We start from the raw sequence: 17,866 nt of genomic DNA, 5'->3' as shown, positions 1-17,866 counted from the left end.
CTAATAATTCTGCACAGTAATAGTTACCTGCACAAACAGATATCCTCCTAAGATAGCCAAATCTTAAAAAAAAAACATTCCATCTTCCAAAAATATTAAGCTTGGATATTTATGAGTCTTTTCGATTAACTGAGAACATAGTTGTTGATCAATAATAAAAATAATCCTCTAAAATACAACTTGCCTAATAATTCTGCACACAGTGTATCTAATCTATGTGTGATGCTCTATTCTTTCTGTTCTAAATTGTCGGTACCGGTGTAGGCCGCTGATGAATTGCCGGCTTTTCATGTTTCACTGTGAGCACTGTTCCCATCGATTTGGGCAATCACTGTAATGCCACAACCACCATGGCTGTGACATTACAGTGAGTGGCAGACAATCCCTGCATGATTGGTGCTCTAAATAGCGCCAAACATGCAGGACGGGGATCTGAGCTCCCGCCCGAGCATCGCGCAAGTACTCGGCGAGCTCTGAGCATCTCGAGTACTGAGATGCTCGGGCGAGTACCGAGCAGTGGCGAGCATGCTCGCTCATCACTACTAGTTAGTTTTACATCAAGGTGAAATCTTTGGCCACAGTTAGAGATGATAATTTGTGTGTGGTACAAATACTGGTGCGCAACATTTTTGCTATTCCCTCAAAGTTTACCATTTCCATAGCAAAGTACGTATTTCTATTTGTTTGTCAGAATAACCTTTAGCACTAATGCCAGACAGACTGAAAACCGTCCTTTGCCTGCCTAGAATACATAATATATTGCTTGGCTATGTCGACAAAAGATCAAATCTTTCAAGCAATGATATGTACAAATGATGGATTGTAGAAATTATTTCTACAACTTCCTAAAAAAATGGTACAGTATTGAAATCTTTTGAGAATAGATAGAACCGAAGAGAATGTCAAGTAAGTTATGTACCAGAAAATCTCAGTTTATGCAATACCTCGGAATCCGATTAGCGAGATTGTTAGAAAAACTAATAGATGACATTTAAGGTAATCTGTCATCCGGAAAACAATATTTACCTCCAGATATAGGGTTAATCAGCAGGTAAATGGCATTATAATGATGCCCAGCCATCTTATTAAGAGTGCAGCTATCGGGAGAAAATTAAATTACCTCTTCCCGGGAGCCACCGGCTTTCAGTCATGGGCGCTCCAGTTACCAATTACAGCACCACTTACTGTACTGTGAGCAGGAGCTGTAAACCCGTCACATATGTGCAGAGGGAGCTGTCAATCAAAGTGCTAGGACATGCCCACAGCTACTACTCACAGTATAGTGAGCCATGCTGTGAGCTGTGGCTGTAGATGTTCTGTGCAAAAAAAATGACTGAAAGTTGGTGGCTCACGGGAAGAAATAAGTTAATTTTCTCCCGGTAACTGCACTTTCAGTAAAGCAGCTGGCCAGCATTGTCATGCTATTTACCTGCAAATTTACCCTATATCTATAGGTAAAAAAACATTTTCCAAAGAGACAGATTCCCTTTAAAGAAGTTGCCTTATGAAGATAATTAGTGCATATGGATGTCATAGAATAGAGCACCCTCCTAGGAGTCTCTCAATTAGTTTAAGAATCAGCGGCTTTTCTGCTGACCTAATTTGCTTGGACATATATTACTGGTCTGCCCATTCTTTAGGGCAGGGAATTTGTGTGAACATTCTCAACTTCAAGTAGAAGTTTGCAAGGGAATAGTGCAGTGAGATCACTGAAGTAATGCAGCGCTCGTGAACATTGGTGCTAATGTTGATGGTTATGAAAGAAGTGCAAAGGAGAAAATGATACATGCTACTTAGGACTATCCAACTTTCACATACTGGTGGTGTGGAGCTCTTTGATAATCTAGGCTTATGATGCTTGTGAACATTGTAAGGTTTACATAGAAATGTGCCTTATGTGATATCTGGATAGGCTTGTGAGCAACATGAAGCCTAGGTAGCTTTGGACCTTTCTTATGTCTATATTGGCTCATTACAAAATAACAAATCTGAGGTTTAGGTATACTTGTGACAAAGGGTTAAGTTCTTAATCCAGATACACTGTATATATGACAGGGGCAAAACTTGATTATAGTATAAAAAAAAGGACATGTCATGAGCCAAAATAAAACAGTCAATTGTGCCCTTAAAATAAAATATTTTATTAAAAAAACATTAAAAAAAAGTTCCAAATACAACAATTATAAGTATTCATAGCAGTGTGATAGAATAAATGCAGGAGTGCAGGGGTACATAATGGAGTTAATCCAATATAATAAGAGTGAATTCACAACATGTATCATGGGCCATGACAAAGGGTATAAGGTGCAAGTAAGAATAAAACATATGTAGAACTCGAAAATGCTTATATGTATAGTGATTGATATCCAGTATGTTTCGCCCTCCTTCATCAGGGGGCGTACTTGTTACCATTGTAATGTTAAGGTACACTTGTGTGTAATGCAATGCCTTGTAGGCTTATTACCAATGTGATGTCTAAATAGGCCTATGATTGAAATGATGTCTAAGTAGGTATGTCATCAATGTGATACCTTGGTAAGCTTAAGACAAATGTGATGTATGGTTGACTTGTCACCAATTTGATGTCCCGAATGAATAATTTAATTTAAATGCAACAAGATACACAGTATACGGTAATTCTCCTTAATATGTCCAAAAGAGTTGTAAAGCTTCTCTATACTTTTTTTTCTGCTGACAGAGACCATGCAATCCATTTTTCTGTCATTTTGATTTTCATTTCTCCTATTTTGAACCTGCTTCTGAATGACATATTTTAACTCAAGCGATAGTTTCTTGCAGCTGGTCATCATTTTCGTCTTTACCTTTCATCTCTTCTGGGCATAATTGTGTTTCTTAAGAAATAGTTCTACTCTAGTATTTATACAGTAAGAAAAATAGCATAGAATATTTTAGTCACACGTGATTCGTGAAAAATCACAAAATACCATAGTCCGAAAAATTATTGTCTTTGCTTTTATAAAAAAAAATTAAGAAACTACATAAATGAATGTTAGAAGAGAAAATATCTTTTTTTAATACAGTCTCAAGATGATAGGTTGATCACTGGCTATTCCCAGATATCAGCTGTAGTTTGTAGAGACACCTGGCAGCAGGTGAAAAATTTCCCTACAGCTCCCCCACAGGACAAATAAAGCATTACATGTGCCCAACGAAATGAATTAGCTGTTTGTGCTACACATGAAGCAGTCAGGACCAGCAATGATAGACATTATTAGTAAATGCAACCTTATCTGGCTACAAGATGTAGATATATAATAGCATATTTCAAGTGGGTTTTCTAAAACTAAAAAAATCAAGATTTGTAACTTGAAGTTCCTGAGCCCGAATGCAAAAATTTCTACCATGTGTCATTTTTTTTCATACCGGTGTTCTTCTAAACCAACAATGGAAACTTTGATCAAAATATTTATTTGATGATTTCAGGAGACAATTTCATTTTTTTATGTTTAATTCCAGTTATCCAACAATAACAACACAAGAACTCTACTGTCAAAACAATTTGATCTCTACTTCTGAAATGGATGGAAGACTTTGTTTTGCCACCCGCTATCTTCTTGTCTTTGTATTTGACATAACATCAAAAAATCTGGAGACCTCTTCAATAAGAGATTATTACACTGCAGATGGATCACTGTAAGAAAGCCTTAGAAACAAATAATATATTTAAAGGGTTTAAAGTCTTCTAGCCATTTTCAATGTGTTCCTTTTCAAGCGCAGAATAATCCGCAGACTCAGCCCCGGCTTTTGATAAGTGTACTTTAAAATGCATTTTCTTCAACTTTTCTGGAAATCGATCAATAAAGTTGAAACCTCATATTTTTTTTAAATTTATGCCCAATGATAAAAGGAGCGTGGCAATAATTTGAAGCTGGATTAAAGAGCTTAAAAAACTACTGAAAAACTGCTGAACTACTGAAGACAAAATAACATTTTGTATATTTACAAAGAAGACTTGTACTTCAGAAACTTCAAAATGAAAAACAGAAGCCATAAAAATATTCACACATATAAAAAAAATATGTGCTCATTGCTTCCTTGGAGGCTCAAGAACAACATAATGCAATTTCTGATGCAAGTGTACAGTATCAGTGATAACTTTAACTCCAATAAGAATCTTCATTACGATTTTGAGGAGCTACAGTGGAGCCATCATTGAAAATATTCTTTTGTAGAATGGCTTGTGGCTTTGGAGCATTAGTTTTCTCCTTGAAGCTATGTCATGTACACCATTGTTGTTTAGTGTGCTCATGATGGTGGTCTCATGAATATTTATAGTAGCTAATGAGAGAGATGCCTTTAGTTGCTTAGAGGTAACCTTGGGTTCCTATGTGACCTTACGGAGAATTATACACCTTGCTCTTGAGATGATCTCTGTTGGTTAACCACTTCTAGGGAGGGTAATAATGAATTTCCTTCATTTGTACATAAACTGAATGACTCTGGTCTAACGGAATTCAAACTCTTCAGAGATGGTTTTGTAACTTTTTCCAGCCTTATAAGCATCAACAACTCTTCTTCTGAGGTCCTCAGAAATCTCCTTTTTAGTTGCTATGATACACTTTCATAAACATGTGTTGTGAAGATCGGCCCTTGACAGATGCATGTTCTTTAAATAAAACAGGTTGCCCACTCACAGTTAATTGTCATTGTATTCATTGAAAACACAAGACTCTACTTTTACCTTTAAATTATTTGCTAATGCTAAAGGTTCAAATACTTTTGCCACTGACAGACGTGTAATATTCTATCACTTTCCTCATTTAGCCTTTAGAAGATCCCTAATAGAGAGAGAGGGAAGAAAGACAAGTGCGGCGCTTTCTCTGAGCTTAATACGTTTTTACCAACAGTAAAAAATCTTTTTGTTGTGGTTATGCTCACCGTTAATCAGTAAGAAATGCACGTTGAGAATCTCAAGAAAAGTGAAAAAGAAACTCCAAACAGATGTAACGCTAGTCTAATTAGGATTTCTTAAATACATCCAATTTCAGTGAAAAATCTGTTCCAAAAAATAAATTTAATTTCTCAAAGAAAAATTTTTAAAATACAGTACAAAGTACAGTACGGTACTGTATTTTAACATTTTTTCTTTGAGAAATTGGATGTATTTAAGAAATCCTAAGGTGACTAGCGCCACATCCGCTTGGAGTTTCTTTTTCACTCCAACTTTCCTCGTTTAGAAAATGACAAAGTCTAATATCTTTCACTCATTTGTTTAATTTGGATCTCTTTATCTACTTTTAGGACTGGTAAGAAAATCTGATATAGTTATAGGTCAAATTTATGCAAAAGTATTGAAAATTCTGAAGTTTCACAACAGAATAGGTGAATTGATTTGTTCGCCATGAAAATTTACAAATCTTAGCACACGGTTATTTCACTGGAAATTAATCACATACTAGGGATGAGGGATTCAAATCTGTTTAGAATTTACCAAAACTTGCACATTCTAGCACATCCAATTTTGGGTTTTTTCGAGCTGGTTGCCGCTGGATTTATATGGGCCGTGAATGGGCTGAAATACATCTGTAAGATATCATACTCACCAACTCCCTCACCTAGCCCTGCTGCCACGGCTACTCTAGTTTCTATTGGCTTTCTTAGGTTCCTGCTCCTCATAACATCCATAACCCCACATGAACATTTGATTATTATTAATGGGGGTCGGAACACCGCAGAGAATAATAAATGGACTAATTTTAATGGCGACGGAGGCTCATTCAATTCACATTGAATATATTTCCAGCCAAATTTGAGCAAATCTGCCGACCTCGAACTTTGGCAGATTTGCTCCTCTTTAGCGCATATCATACAAACAAAATAAATACCAATTATAGGTTTTCTGAAATAACAAATTTAATTTAAAGTGGTATGCTTCCTCTTTACCTTTAGATAGCCTAAAATAAATGGAGGGAAATGACCAGCTTTGAAAAAACAAAGAAACACTATATGGTACTATAATTTTGTGATACTACTTTGATACTCTGTCGGGAAATGTCTATGCTCTATGTAGTTACCCAGCGTATGTGGTGTGAAATACAGCTTGTTAAGGCTTTACTAGCAATGTATTGAATTTGTTTTGTGAGAAACTGGAGTCCTTAATGAAGCTTGTGGAAAGGAATATGTAGATACATCTTTGTAAAACATGTAGTAAAGTTAATAGTCACCTGTATTCTCCTCTGTTGTTGATTATCCGTTCCATTGGACAATAAGGGGCTCCAGTTTCCAGGACAATAATCTCAATTTGTTTAGATGTAATTCCGTAAGATGAGTTTACTTGACATTCCCAAATACCTGAAGACTCCACATCAACACTGGACAGAATGAGGTCACTGCGAAACATCACCGATATCCATCAGACTTTTATCAAAAGTAGTTTAGGACACTTATAAGGTTTTTTTTTTTTAGTTGCCCAATCCGCCCAACTTTCATGTACAAACATTCAGTAACCTAAATATATTCTCCCAATTGTAGATATTTTAACTAGCACCTGACAGCTGAGACATGCTGTGCGATCCACGGGGAGCATGGATCTGTCACTGGTTGTACAATCTCACCTGGGTATGTTTGACTCTGTAAAGCTGCGGCATTTCAGAGAAAACATACTTTAAAAGCCGCCCGGGACCGAGACGCACTGGAGACAAATATGACAGGAGGGTCGCCAGTGGCTTCTCCCCACACAACTGACAGTTCTTTCTGAATACGCGCGTATAAGGAGAGACCCATAACTGGGGGGATGCCACCAGGGATCCATCTATCCAAACCAGTCCCCAGTGCGGCTTTTAAAGTATGCTTGGAAAACTTACACACATACTCTTCCTTCTTTATAGAACACAGAAAAAAGCAGCTGCAGCATGGAGGATGTTACACTGAGCTGTGTGGCTGTAAATCCAGCACTAAAGTGAAACACATTTGTTGAAAGCTGCACCTCTAACTACCTGTGTCTGCATGATCTCACACTGTGCTAAGTGCGCCTCCATTCTCCTCTTCTTCCCCTCTTCATAGAGTATGCTAGGAGGGAAATCTTACACCTCACTGTGCTATTTGTCCTTCTTTCTTTGATCAAAATGGGTTTGAGCTGTATTTTTTCAGAGTGGATAATGAGTAGTGTTGAGCCACCCCCGTAGTGTTCGGGTTCGGTTCGGTTCGTCGAACACCGGGATGTTCGAGGAACTGTTCGTCGAACACCTTAGAACACCGTTGAACACCGTCGAACACCGTTAAAACCAATGGCAGGCAAACAAAAACACATAGAAACACATAGAAAACACCTTCAAAGGTGTCCAAAAGCTGACAAACTGCTCAGAAGACACTCTCTTTAAAAAAGCCGGCCGGCAGTTCAGCAGCGGCATACACCGGTACCCGACAATTTAGACAAGAAGGAATAGAGCATCACACATAGATTAGATAGATATAAACATGTCAGTCACATATATAAGAAGTACAGTGACAGTGTTGGTTACTGTACTTGTCATTTAGTGTTAAAGGATTTATTAAAAAAAATATTAGTGTTTTCATGCACCGTCTCTTTAAAAAAGCCGGCCGGCAATTCAGCAGCGGTACCCGACAATTTACAACAGAAAGAATAGAGCATCACACATAGATTTGATAGATAGAAACATGTCAGTCACATATATAAGAAGTACAGTGACAGTGTTGGTTACTGTACTTGTCATTTAGTGTTAAAAGATTTATTAAAAAAAATATTAGTGTTTTCATGCACCGTCTCTTTAAAAAAAGCCAGCTGGCAATTCAGCATCGGTACCCGACACTTTATAACAGAAGAATAGAGCATCACAAATAGATTAGATAGATAGAAACATGACAGTCACATATATAAGAAGTACAGTGATAGTGTTGATTACTGTACTTGTCATTTAGTGTTAAAATAAAGGATTTATTAAAAAAAAAATTGGCGTGAGGTTCCCCGTAATTTTAGTCTCTAGCGGAGGTTAAGCAGATGGCTGGGGCAGATGTTTGAAGCCTGGGAAGGGGGTAATACCCACGGAGCTTCCCAGGCTACTAATATCAGCCCCCAGCTGAATACCTAGCCTTTAGTAGCTAGTAAAATGGGGGACCCCAAAAAAAATGACGTGGGGTCCCCCCTATTTTAATAGCTAGCAAAGGCTAGGCAGACAGCTGGGGGCTGATATTAATAGCCCAGGAAGGGTGCCATGAATATTGGCCCCCTCCCAGGCTAGAAACACCAGCCGTCAGCCGCCCCAGAAATGGCGCATCCATAGGATGCGCCGATTCTGGCACTTAGCCTCGCTCTTCCCACTGCCCTGTAGCGGTGGCAGTGGGGTAATAGGGTTGGGGTTGATGTCAGCTTATAATGCCAGCTGACATCAAGCCCAGGTTAGTAATGGAGAGGTGTCTATAAGACACCCCCATTACTAACCCCATAGTCAAAGTTAAAAAAACCCACAAACACCCAGAATAAAGTCCTTTAGTTGAAATAAACACACTATTCTTTATTGTTCTAAATTAAACCATACTTACCATCATGCCCATTCCAGCTGAAGCCAACGATCTCCTGCAATAAAAGTAAAATAATAAAGCAACATCATACTTACCTTTCCATGGTTCCCACGACAGCTTCAGCTCTGCTACATTCACATGACAGGCTGGACCGCAGCAGAACGCTGCCATCCAGCTTGCCATGCGGCAGACACTGAGAAGCGCAGGCATGCTTGCGCTCCTCAGTGTCTGGCTGTGACGGCATCCAGATGTGCCGAGTTCATGTCCAATGAACTCAGCTCACCTCATGCACGTCACTGACAGCGTGGGAAAATTCTCCTGCGCATGCGGTGAGTGCAGGAGAATTTTCCCGCGCTGTCAGTGACGTGCATGAGGTGAGCTCATGTCCAATGAACTCGGCTCACCTCATGCACGTCACTGACAGCGTGGGAAAATTCTCAGCGCTCAGCGCTTGAGCAGGAGAATTCTCCCACGCTGGGATGGCTGTAGCGTCGGCGTCCCTGCCTCCTGCTAGGCAGGGACGCCGTTCCCCTCACCTCTCCGCTCTGTGTCCGGCAGCTTCCTCCCGCTCTGCTGGCAGCAAGCGCTGCTTCCCGGCTTCTGTGCTTAGGGCGCGCGCGCGCTCCCCCTCTCTTAAAGGGGCCGCGCGCGCCGTCCTAAGGAGTCCCCGGCCAATGGCCGGAGGACCTCACCATATATAAGGCACCTCCTCCAAAATGGAGGTGCCCGAGCAATGTTGTTGCAAAGCCTTTCAACTCTGCTTCAGCCCTCAGGTCCCGTTACCAGATACCTGCCAGTTACCTGCCAGATCTCTGTTTGATCCCTACCTGATTCCTGTCTATCTGCTTGCATTCCTGCGGTCCGACAGTCTGCCTTCCAACACCTGTCAGTCTGTCTATGGATCAGCCCGCCCGCTCACCTGGGAGCCCTCACCTGCTACCTGCCTGCTAGCCTACCTGGAGGCTCTGCCGTCACTTGCCGCGACCACCTGCCTGTCCAGAGACTCCTGCCCGCTCACCTGGGAGCGCTCACCTGCTACCTGCCTGCTAGCCTACCTGGAGGCTCTGCCGTCACTTGCCGTGACCACCTGCCTGTCCAGAGACTCCTGCCCGCTCACCTGGGAGCGCTCATCTGCTACCTACCTGCTAGCCTACCTGGAGGCTCTGCCGTCACTTGCCGTGACCACCTGCCTGTCCAGAGACTCTTGCCCGCTCACCTGGGAGCGCTCACCTGCTACCTGCCTGCTAGCCTATCTAGAGACTCTTTCCCTGCTGTCACTTGCCGTGACCACCTGCCTATCTAGAGACTCTTATCCTGCTGTCACTTGCCGTGACTTCCCGCCTGTCAAAGACTGTCCCCGTCACTTGCCGTGACCTCCTGCTCTTCTACCCAGAGACTGTCCCTGTCACTTGCCGTGACTACCTGTCCGCCTTCCCTGGGAGCCACCCGCTTCCTTACAAGGACTGCCCCCTTGTATAGCTGCTCTGAGGTTCCACCTCCCAGACCCGTTACAATGGCATTGAGATGACAGGCTGGATCACAGCTGAGTGCTGCCATCCAGCTTGTCATCCTTCAGAGACACTGCAGAGCGCAAGCATGCCTGCGCTTCTCAGTGTCTGCGGGATGACTGGCTGGATGGCAGCGTTCTGCTGCGGTCCAGCCTGTCATGTGAATGTAGCAGATCTGAAGCTGTCGTGGGAACCATGGAAAGGTAAGGATGATGTTGCTTTATTATTTTACTTTTATTGCAGGAGATCGTTGGCTTCAGCTGGAATGGGCGTGATGGTAAGTATGGTTTAATTTAGAACAATAAATAATTGTGTCTTTATTTCAATTAAAGGACTTTATTCTGGGTGTTTGTGTTTTTTTTTAACTTTCACTATGGGGTTAGTAATGGGGGTGTCTTATAGACACCTCTCCATTACTAACCTGGGCTTGAGGTCAGCTGGCATTATAAGCTGACATCAACCCCAATCCTATTACCCCACTGCCACCGCTACAGGGCAGTGGGAAGAGAGAGGCTAAGTGCCAGAATTGGCGCATCCTATGGATGCGCCATTTCTGGGGCGGCTGACGGCTGGTGTTTCTAGCCTGGGAGGGGGCCAATATTCATGGCACCCTTCCTGGGCTATTAATATCAGCCCCCAGCTGTCTGCCTAGCCTTTGCTAGCTATTAAAATAGGGGGGACCCCACGTCATTTTTGGGGGGTCCCCCATTTTACTAGCTACTAAAGGCTAGGTATTCAGCTGGGGGCTGATATTAGTAGCCTGGGAAGCTCCGTGGGTATTACCCCCTTCCCAGGCTTCAAACATCTGCCCCAGCCGACTGCTTAACCTCCGCTAGAGACTAAAATTACGGGGAACCCCACGACAATTTTTTTTTAAATAAATCCTTTATTTTAACACTAAATGACAAATACAGTAAACACTGTCACTGTACTTCTTATATATGTGACTGACATGTTTCTATCTATCTAATCTATGTGTGATACTCTATTGTTTCGGTTCTAAATTGTCGGGTACCGGTGTATGCCGCTGCTGAATTGCCAGCTTTTCATGTTTCACTGTGAGCACTTTTCCCATCGATTTGGGCAACCACTGTAATGCCACAACCACCATGGCTGTGGCATTACAGTGAGTGGCAGACAATCCCTGCATGATTGGTGCTCTAAATAGCGCCAGACATGCAGGACACGCTTTTGGTGCATGAACAGTTATCGAACATAACCTCGAACAGCCGAATTTTTTGCAAATCGTTCGCGTTCGTCGAACGACTCGAACACCGCCCAAAACAGCTCGAATTTGAGATTGGCGAACAGTTCTAGTCGAACACCGCTCATCTCTAATAATGAGTTCATAAAGCCGGGCAAAAAAGTGACTCATAAGTGGAGAAAGAAGTAGATTTATCTGATAGGATGCAATATAAAGTTTTCTTATGTATGCTTGTACAGTTGCTTTATGCAAAGTTTCTTCAAATGACAGTGACCGTTTAAAGAGGTATTCCCATCTCAGGCATTTGTGGAATATCTACAAGATTTCCACAGTGGAGCTTCATCTCTAGCCCCCAAGAATAGAGAGCTAACCGCCTAATACACCATCCTATGCATTTGCCAAAATTTTAGAAGTTGTCATTATAATGTCTGTCTTTACTTAGGTCATTCCATAGATTAGAAACAAAAAAAAGTCCAATACATATCAAGTTAAGAATAGTAATTCTTGAGGATGTTACACGTCAGTGAGAGCTACAAATATAGATTGTGCTAACCAAGGAGAGAACTTCCAGAAAATTTCAACTTAAATTTTTTTTTTCTAAAAATGTCAGGCGGACAAACCTTAAATATAGGGGCCCATTGTGTTATCCTGTCAAGCAGAAAATAGATGGAACATCAGGAAAACAATTGTAAGACGTCAGTTATAAGAAGGAGAAATAATTGTGTCAATGCACCAGCTGAAAGAGTTTTCTGCTGTTTAATGCCGTTCTGTTCAGCCTCTGTTCAGTCAAGCATGGCCGGCTCCACTAGACAATGTTAATATGTCAATGGATTTCTCTCTAGCAGAAGTCAATGCATTAAGGATGAGAACTTTCGTATGAATAATTTGCATGTTCTAGTCTTCATTAACAGCTCCCCCTAGAGGATGAATTACTATGAGTTGTTAAAAAACAATATTTGCTCAATTACACAGAACTTAATATTTCATTTTAAGTCGGAGAGTAGGACATTATTATGCAATGTTAGCTGTAAGAACATTCAATGACTTTGTCCGGGAATGACAGATCACGATGACTGGGCATATATGGAAGATGGATAGATAGAGTGTGAAAGAGATAGATAGATGATAGATAGATAGATAGACACGCCATCACCCGGCAGCAGCAGGAGCTGCGCTGCTGATACACTGTGTGACGCTATTAAGGAGCATGAATATGGGCGTGGGGGCAGTGAATATTCATTTTCTTTAGCAGTGCAGTATATATATAAATACCCCCCCCCCCGAAACATTCGGACGATAAGACTCACCCCCCATTTTCCGCCAAAATTTTGGAGGAAAAAAGTGTGTCTTATAGTCCGAAAAATACGGTATTTATTCAGTCATCAATTGTGCAAGTTCTCCCACTCAAAAAGATGAGAGAGGCCTGTGATTGACATTATAGTTAGACCTAAACTATGAGAGACAAAATGATAAATCAAATCCTGAAAATCACATTGTCTGATTTGGAAAGAAATGTTTTCAAATTTTGGTGGAAAATAAGTATTTGGTCACCTACAAACAAGAAAGATTTCTGGCTCTCACAGACCTGTAACTTCTTCTTTAAGAGGCTCCCCTGTCCTCCACTCATTACCTGTAGTACTGGCACCTGCTTGAACTTGTTATCAGTATAAAAGACACCTGTCCGCAACCTCAAACAGTTACACTACAAACTCCACTATGGTGAAGACCAAAGAGCTGTCGAAGGAAACCAGAAACAAAATTGTAGCCTTCCACCAATAGGCAATAGGCAAGCAGCTTGGTGTCAAGAAATAAACTGTGGGAACAATAATTAGAAAATGGCAGACATACAAGACCACTGATAATCTCCTTCGATCTGGGGCTCCACACAAGATCTCACCCTGTGGGGTCAATATGATGTCAAGAACGGTGAGCAAACATCGCAGAACCACAAGGGGGGACCTAGTGAATGACCTGCAGAGAGCTGGGACCAACGTTACACAGGCTACCATCAGTAACACACTGCGCCACCAGGGACTCAGACCCTGCAGTGCCAGACGTGTCCCCCTGCTTAAGCCATTACATGTCCAGGCCCGTCTGAAGTTTGCTAGAGATATTTTGAATGATCGAGAAGAGTATTGGGAGAATGCCATATGGTCAGATGAAACCAAAGTAGAACTGTTTGGTAGAAACACAACTCGTCGTGTTTGGAGGAGAGAGAATGCTGAGTTGCATCCAAAGAACACCATACCTACTGTGAAGCATGGGGATGGCAACATCATGCTTTGGGGCTGTTTCTCTGCCAAGGGACCAGGACGACTGATCCGTACACATGAAAGAATGAATGGGGCCATGTATCGTGAGATTTTAAGTGCAAACATCCTTCCATCAGTAAAGGCATTGAAGATGAAACGTGGCTGGGTCTTTCAGTATGACAATGATCCCAAGCACACCGCCAGGGCAACGAAGGAGTGGCTTTGTAAGAAGCATTTAAAGGTCCTGGAGTGGCCAGTCTCAAGATCTAAACCCTATAGAAAACATTTGGAGGGAGTTGAAAGTCCGTGTTTCCCAGCGACAGCCACAAAACATTACTGCTCTAGAGAAAATCTGCATGGAGGAATGGGCCAACATACCAGCAACAGTGTGTGCCAACCTCGTGAAGATTTACAGAAAACGTTTGACCTCTGTCATTGCCAACAAAGGATATATAACAAAGTATTGAAATTAACTTTTGTTATTGACCAAATACTTATTTTCCACCAAAATTTAAAAAAAAAATTCTTTCCAAATCAGACAATGTGATTTTCAGGATTTGTTTTCTCATTTTGTCTCTCATAGTTGAGGTCAACCTATGATGTCAATTACAGGCCTCTCTCATCTTTTTAAGTGGGAGAACTTGCACAATTAGTGGCTGACTAAATACTTTTTTTCCCCACTGTATAACATATATAGACATTCAACTGTAACATGAGAGTTAACTCAATAGTGAAGTAGAGACATACTTGTATCACATATATAGGGTATCGGGAAAGGCCAGTCTCTATTAGTGAATCACCAGGACATCCAACAGTTTTAGGTGTTATAGGAATGATGGGAGTCAGTTCATCCTACCAAGACCTGTAGGTGAACCTGGGTGTATATTAAGGCAACAGAAACAACATCCATAGACATTACCACCCTAGTAAGGAAAAAATAGGAAGTTGGTATAAATCCTATTTGGTTTGGTTGCCATTGGCTGGAGATCAATGACATATTAAAAAATAATGCATACTAAAAAAAATTAAGAAAATTCAAATAAATAAAAAATTACAACAATAATGAGCACCCTAAGGTGAATGGATGAGTCAGCTTTCTCTAGAAATTATTTATACGTGGCAGTGATCTGTGAAGAAATAGAATAAAAAAGTATTAAAATCCCTTAAAGCATCCTGTAAGGAGAAAAAGGTAGGTAGACTATCAAAGAATATTGATGAAAAGAATATAATTCCCAATATACCACTGAGGAACAGAGGAACCATTCAGATACAGAGGCAGACAGCCTACTTATATCATAGAATTCATTTTAAACTCAACATTGAGTGGAGGGTTCTTAAATTCCTCTATGTCAGGCAAACAGTTATGTAGCATTTTCTAATGTTTTCTAATTATTTTAACAACTTCCATGCTTTCCTCACTGTATGTAGATACCATTGGAAACCTTTTTCATTTTTTTGCTATTCTTCAACTCAGAATAGATGTTCTAGTGAGGTTAGAAGCCTTATTTTTGCATGTCTAAATTTCGTTGCAAATAGCCCTTATCTTCAATTTTTTTGACCATGAATTCAAACTTTTTAAGAATCTTCTTCATCACTCACTATTCGTTTTATCCTAATAAATTGACTATAAGGTATGTATTTTATGGTCTTTGTGGGGTACTGACTACTAAAATGTATTTTTATCTGTAGACATTACAAAGAGTTAGGTACTGCCTTCAGCATTATTCTGCTTAATCATAACATCTAAGAACTGAATACTTGTGGTTGAATAGACTAAAGTGAATTTTATTGTTGGATCAATCTGATTCAAAAATTAATGAAAATCCTTCCACTGACCTTGGGTATCAGTCCAAAGGAGGAAGACGTCATCTATGTATCACCACCAACTCAGAGCATGTTGGAAGTGGTGGGACACAAAAACGAAGTCCTCCTCCTATGCACTTATAACTATATTGGTGTACGTGGGTGCCATATTGGCCCCCATGACGGTGCCTTGCCGCTGTAAGAAAAATTCATCCCCAAACAAAAAGTAATTTTGTTTTAGTATATTATTCAATAGACCAATAATAAACTGTCTACCATTTTCTGAAAGGTCTAATAACATCAGGAGTTTCTGTTGAACATCCTTGATGCCTCTTTCATTATATATGGAAGTATGTAAGGATATAACATCAAAAGAGGCTAATACTACCTCATTAGTTAATTAATTTAACTTTTGTTAGAAAACCTATGGTGTCCTGCATATATGATATCAAATTTCTTGCTAACTGATTCAAAATTGTATAAAAAAAAACACAAATTCTGCTGAATACTGAATTCACCTCAGACACCCGGGAGTATGGGCTTGCTAATGCATATGCACGAACTTCCTTTAACCTCACTAAATTCCTATTGGCTGCTTAAAGATGATGCGCGCAGAAAAGGGCAGTAGCATTTTGTAGACCCCAGGTTTGGCCCTTGCACTATTCGAAACAATAACAATACATCTGTGGGTGAGTCGCACTTCTAATTATACATAACACATGGGTTTAACAACTCATTATTAAGGCATTTTTGCACAATGGAACTATATAAAATATATATATTGTTATATTTCATATGTCTCTATGCACTTTATTAATGATGAATTGCACTATGTATTTTGTACAGGATATTATGCAATTGTATTTTATTATATATTTTCATTAATGAATTGTAAATTGCACAATGATGTATATATATACTTTCTGTATGTATGTATTCATTCACTGCTTGAGAAAGTTTCTTTGTAACCGAAACGTTGCCACGCTACATAGGCTAATTAAATTCCACACTATTTTTGCTACAACTGGAGTGTTGCCTGCTTTTTATTTTCTATTCATCTTACAGCTGGATATTTTGTTTTTTGATGCTAATAGTGTGCTGTTCTAATTTTTCTTTTTTTTTTTAGATAGATAGAATTGAACAAAATGGAGGTTTAAAGATAAATAGTATAATTACCTCGTCAGTCACCCGTCCCACTACCACGACTATCAGTCTGGTCCTCCACTTCCTCTTGCTGGCTACAGTCGCTTCTGATCTTCTTCCACTCTGTGTCGTTTCTTACTTTTTCAACAAAGAGTGGAGGAACACCCAAAGAGACGAAGAAGTGGTAGCAGTGAGACAGGTGAACAGTGAGGAGAGTATACTATTTTTTTTGCTTTTTAATTAAATTCTTAATACATGAGTTTTCATAGACTACATTATACAGCATTCCTACATTTTTTTGTACAAGGTTAATTCCGACTATTCATTAAGTAAGGCATTTGATGTGGACCTTGTTCATCAGATCTGACATTGTTACAGCTGCAGTATGTAGATATTGACTATCAATTACTTTATATATATAAAGGGAATGCATGCGAAACACCAACCCCAAAGGACTTGGTTCTTAATGTGTTGGTTGATGAGGAAATATTGAATTCTGTAATTATTATTAAATGTGAGATATGGTATACTCAGATACTGATTTTCCATTACAGTACCTTCCATATGGGATTGGAGAAATCAGATGTGAAAGTTTCTGCTGTAGGAGAATCTATAAAGAGAGGTATTTAGATACACATCTGGATAAATGGAGATTATGGTTCGATAAAATGGTGAATGTGGAAAAAGAACCAGTTATGAACAAAAAACATAAATGAAATGTAAGTCTTTGTCTCCATCAGCCATAGCAACAAGGATATGATGACACATGACATCTCAGAGCTCTCAGAACTACATATGTGGCCAAAAGTTTTGAGACTGACATAAATTTTTGTTTTCAAACAAATGTTTATGGATTTTAAGTCGGATGTGTCAATAAATAATGATGTACAATTATCAGCATTTAATAAGTTATTAACTTTTTATTGACAATTACATCAGGTTTATGCAAAGACTCAATATTTACAGTGTTGACCCTTATTTTACAAGACTTCCACCCTTCATCCTGACAGCTGAATATCAGCTTTTGGGCCAAACCCTGACTGATGACAACCCATTCTTGTCTAATCAGTGCTTGGAGTTTATCACAATTTCTGTTTTTGTTAATCCTCTCGCTTTTTTGAGGATTGACCACAGGTTCTCAATGGGATTGAGATCTGGGCAGTTTCCTGGACATGGAACAAAGATGTCAATGTTTTGTTTATCAAGCCACTTAGTTATCACTTTTACATTCTGACATGGTCTCCATTATGCTGCAAAATGTGGCCCCCATCTTGCTGGAGCACATACAGTGGCGGCCAAAAGTATTGGCACCCCTGCAATTCTGTCAGATAATACTCAGTTTCTTCCTGAAAATGATTGCAATCACAAATTCTTTGGTATTATTATCTTCATTTAACTTGCTTGCAAGGAAAAACACAAACGAGAATGAAGCAAAAATCAAATCATTGATCATTTCG

At 40.0% G+C, this 17,866-nt stretch overlaps 1 protein-coding gene across 1 annotated transcript in view; it reads right to left on the bottom strand.

Moving 5' to 3' along the window:
* Positions 1–17,866, bottom strand: part of ADGRA1 (adhesion G protein-coupled receptor A1) — a 1,149,356-nt gene that overhangs the window by 749,680 nt on the left and 381,810 nt on the right. Inside the window, exon 8 of the mRNA XM_073685204.1 lies at positions 6,186–6,350. Within this exon, the coding sequence (XP_073541305.1) occupies positions 6,186–6,350 (165 nt within the window). The remainder of the gene's footprint in view (positions 1–6,185; positions 6,351–17,866) is intronic.

This window comes from Phyllobates terribilis, unplaced genomic scaffold (genome assembly GCF_046119375.1).
Source record: "Phyllobates terribilis strain yellow unplaced genomic scaffold, ASM4611937v1 Scaffold_5__5_contigs__length_657084704, whole genome shotgun sequence".
NCBI classification, from domain to species: Eukaryota; Metazoa; Chordata; class Amphibia; order Anura; family Dendrobatidae; genus Phyllobates; species Phyllobates terribilis.
This window is presented reverse-complemented; position numbering and strand designations above follow the sequence as displayed.